This window comes from Hyperoodon ampullatus, assembly GCF_949752795.1.
Source record: "Hyperoodon ampullatus genome assembly, chromosome: 18".
NCBI lineage: Eukaryota > Metazoa > Chordata > Mammalia > Artiodactyla > Ziphiidae > Hyperoodon > Hyperoodon ampullatus.
Window position 1 is genome coordinate 59,655,077 of NC_136931.1, and position 3,996 is coordinate 59,659,072.

The 3,996-nt window shown below is 66.5% G+C and overlaps 1 protein-coding gene across 1 annotated transcript; it reads left to right on the forward strand.

Annotated features, from left to right (window-relative positions):
• Window positions 1-477: 477 nt before the first annotated feature.
• NAT14 (N-acetyltransferase 14 (putative)) lies at window positions 478-2,391 on the forward strand (the record flags this gene model as incomplete). Its single annotated transcript, XM_079723863.1, has 3 exons — window positions 478-547; window positions 948-1,063; window positions 1,843-2,391. Exons 2-3 carry the CDS (start codon window positions 992-994, stop codon window positions 2,389-2,391), a joined length of 621 nt encoding a protein of 206 aa, XP_079579989.1. The 5' UTR covers window positions 478-547; window positions 948-991.
• Between the last annotated feature and the right edge of the window lie 1,605 nt (window positions 2,392-3,996).

Genomic DNA, 3,996 nt, shown 5'->3' on the forward strand with positions numbered 1-3,996 from the left:
GAATGCCCATGCCGAATGTCACTGAGAGCCGGGGTGGGTTGGTTTGGGGTGGGGCAGTTTGGGAGCCAGTGGGCTCAAGATGCTGACGCGGCCCCTCCCGCGAAGGCCCTGGAACCAAAGGGAATAGACCCACTGAGTTCGCCGCCCCACCCCCACCCCCACCCCCTGCACTCAGGTTGCTTAGGAACCAGGGGACGTCGGGAAGCAAGCGTGCGTTCAGCGCGCGCCCGGTAAGTACCGCTCCCCGCCCCCACCCCGCCGGGTCCCCCGCTCCCATCCCCAGCCCCTTCCCCCGCCAGCGTCCTACAGGCCCCCTTTCTCTGTTGCTCCTCCCCTTGCAGGGTTGCCGCTCCCCGCCCTAGTCCGTTCCCACCCCACGCCCAGACTCTCCCCCCACCCCCTGCCAGAAGGTTGGCAACAGTTGCTAAGGCCGAGAGCAGGCACCGCCCCGCCCCCCAGTGCGCTAGTCTGACGTCACTTCCGCCGACGACCCCCTTCTCAACCCTGCTCCCCCCGCACTTTGTCAAAAGCGAAGCGACCCACGGAGGTGCTTGCAAGTCCTTGTTCCTGCGACAGACGCCGTTTGGGGGCGATTGGGGCAGAGAGGCTCTGGGCACTGGGGGGTGGGGAGCGCGGTCCATTCCCTGCCTTTGGGGGTAGTTTCGCTCACCCCCAGGGCCGCCCCGGCCGCCCCGGAACCTGGAAGGGAGCCCGGTGTTGGCAGGTGTCGGCGTGCACCGGGCATTTAGGCGTAGATCGCTGGACACCACTGGGGGCCGGGGGGGGCACCCCACCCCGAGAGACTTTAGAAAGGTCGATGGGTTGACGGGGAAGCCTGTCCTGTCTCGGACCTCTCTTGGGACCTGACCTGGGACATACTGTTGCTTGATCCGCAGCTCTGGGGCCGAGAGGTGCCCTCCTGACGCTGACCGGCTTGTTTTCGCCAGGTGCACGCCTGCTCCCTTGGGGGCGCAGGAGCCTGGGGGCTGCCATGGCCCCCAGCCACCTGTCGGTGCGGGAGATGAGGGAAGATGAGAAACCCTTAGTGCTGGAGATGCTGAAGGTGAGAGCGGGCAGGGGCGTCAGTGAGCCTGGGAGGGTGGGGTGGAGGGTACCAGTGGGGGGGGGGCCGGGACACCAGTGAACTTGGGAGGGGACGGGGACACCAGTGAGCCTGGGAGGGGTCGGGGACAGAGGGCACCAATGAACCTGGGGGTGGGGCGGGGACACACCACGGAGCCTGGGAGGGGGCAGGGGCGGCATTTTGAGTGGCTTCAGTCACCTTCCTGAGCCAGCCGTGACCCCCCGGCGAGCAGTCTTTTGCTGCTCCTAAGAGGGCCCTTGGACCCTCCTCTCTCTAGTTCTTTCTCCCTACCCTGGGGATCAAAAAGGGTTTTCACCTCTGTAGCGCTGTGGAGCTGACCACACACCAACTCCTTCCCTATCCTCCCCACTTCCAGTCTTCCCTACGCCCCAGCCTCCTGCTTTTCAAAGTAGAGCCCTTGGGCCTCAGCCTGGCACTCGAGGACCCCCCAGGCGCCCCTGCAGCTTTCTCTCTTGCTTGGGTCAGCTCCTCCATCCAGCCTTCCCTGGTGCCTGGTGCCTGCCTCTCCACTGAAGTGGGAGCCCTCACACTTCCTAATTCACCAGCTCACTCATTCAGAGCCCAGTGTGCCAGCCGTGTGGTCCTGGACCCTCCGCCACAGGCCTCAGCTCACTGCCTGCCTTTCTCCTCCGGCAACCCCGGCCCCGGATCCCTCCCGGGCAGGGCCTGCCTCCTCCCCGCCCCGTTCCTGCTGCCCGCGGGAGCTCCCCCGCTCTGACTGCTCCTCCTGCCTGCAGGCTGGCGTGAAGGACACAGAGAATCGCGTGGCCCTCCACGCCCTGACGCGGCCGCCGGCCCTCCTCCTCCTGGCGGCAGCCAGCAGCGGCCTGCGCTTCGTCCTGGCCTCTTTCGCCCTCGCCCTCCTCCTGCCCGTGTTCCTGGCCGTGGCGGCCATGAAGCTGGGCCTGCGGGCCCGGTGGGGCTCGCTGCCCCCGCCGGGCGGGTTGGGGGGGCCCTGGGTGGCCGTGCGGGGCTCAGGGGACGTGTGCGGGGTCCTGGCCCTGGCCCCAGGCTCCAGCGCTGGAGACGGGGCCCGGGTCACCCGCCTCTCTGTGTCTCGCTGGCACCGCCGCCGAGGCGTGGGCAGGCGGCTGCTGGCCTTTGCCGAATCCCGGGCTCGAGCCTGGGCGGGCGGTATGGGGGAGCCCCGGGCCCGGCTAGTGGTCCCGGTGGCCGTGGCGGCGTGGGGCGTGGCTGGGATGCTGGAGGGCTGTGGCTACCAGGCCGAGGGGAGCTGGGGCTGCATGGGCTACACGCTGGTGAGGGAGTTCAGCAAGGAACTATGACGCCAGACCCTGGAGGGAGAAAAACCAGCGCTTAGTGAGGACCTACTGTGTGCAGGCACTTCCACACCGTCCTTCCGTGAATCCCCAGCCCACCCAGGGCCCAGAAACTGAGGCCTGCAGAGGGCAAGAGACCCCACCGCAGCCTGACGTCTGTCTGTAGTGTTTGAACTTCTCAGAGAGGTCGGCCCATCTAACCCCTGCCTCAGATTCTGTCTGCACTGAGAAGTCTCCCCGTTTGTCTGTCTGTCAAGCCTGTGCTGTTTGTGCTACGAGCCTGGGAGAGACGTGGGGCAGGAGGAGAGGAGGCCGAGCAAGCCTGCCCCCCACCCCGACCAGGGTTAGGAGTTAGGCAGGGGCACCCCAAACCGGGACAAGGCCCCCCAGGGAATGGGGTGGGGCTTGATGCTGTGCTTGGAGTGGGTGAGCCTGCAGAGGCAGAGAGAGGGTGAGGGGCGCCTCTGCAGGGGAGGGTCGTCTGCCTCGAGAGCCCCAGGGGAGGGAGAGGGGTGGTGGGCACAGTGCTGCCCTCCCGGCCAGCCCCTCCCCGGGAAGGTGAGAGCCCAGAGGAGCAGACAGACCCATCTGGTTTTTAACACCCGTTTGTTAATAAAGCCTGAAACTGCTGTGCGCCTGTCTCCCTCTCTCTGATGCCTTTTCCAGTCTGTCTCCGAAGCCCCCCTTCCGTCTGGCTCGTCCTTCCCCGAGGCTGACATTAATTATTGGCAGCGGGGGTGCCGGACTGGGGGCAGGGGAGGCAGTGAGCTCGAGGCAGGCCTGCTCCCTGCCAGCCCTCTGACTCAGGCTCCCCATTACCGAAGTTTTTCCGCCTCACAGCTGCTTAGTGCAGAGAGAGAGAGAGAGAGAGAGAGAGTGTGTGTGTGTGTGTGTGTGTGTGTGTAGTCGCCCTCCCCCACCCAAGCCTTGACCCTTGGTCCCCCAACCCCTGACCCCAATTGCCTCGGGAGACACGCACGTTCAACCACGGCTCCCTCAGACAGGAGGTTGGGGGCTTTTGCGCGCAGATCCACGGGGTGGGGGATGGAGAGAGGAGTTTCTCTGTCTCTTTTCCCAATCCAGGAAGTTCTTCCTGGTGTCTGGCTGCAAGCCCTCTTGCTGCACCGGGAGCCCTAGTTGTGCCAGGTCCCCAACCCTGGCATCTGATGTGAATCCGCCCTTGATGCCCTCTGGTCCCAGCACGCTTCCCTGGCTGGACAAGAGAGGAGGCAGATGGGTGGGCACCCCACCCGTGCACCCCTGTCCCCCAACGTACGCCCCTGCCTGGATGCTTCCCTGCAGCCTGCCGCCCCCAGGCCGGCTCCCAAGTGGGTGTTTGCAGTTGGACACCCTCCCTCCTGCCTGCCACCGCCCTTCTCCCCAGGCCTCAGCCGCCGGCCAGCCCCCTCCCCACCCCCCCTCCTATCCCCTGCTGCCTCCTCGGCAGCCTCTCTTCCTCCTGGCAGAGCGTCCAGCCCCTGCCTGCTCCTCCCCGGGTCCCGGGCGCCTCTGGCAGGAGCCTCCCTCCCTCCCTCCCTCCTGTGGCCGCTAGCTCCTCCCCTCTCCTGCTTCTCTCCCCGTTCACCCCATCCCTGCCCCGACTCTGCAAAC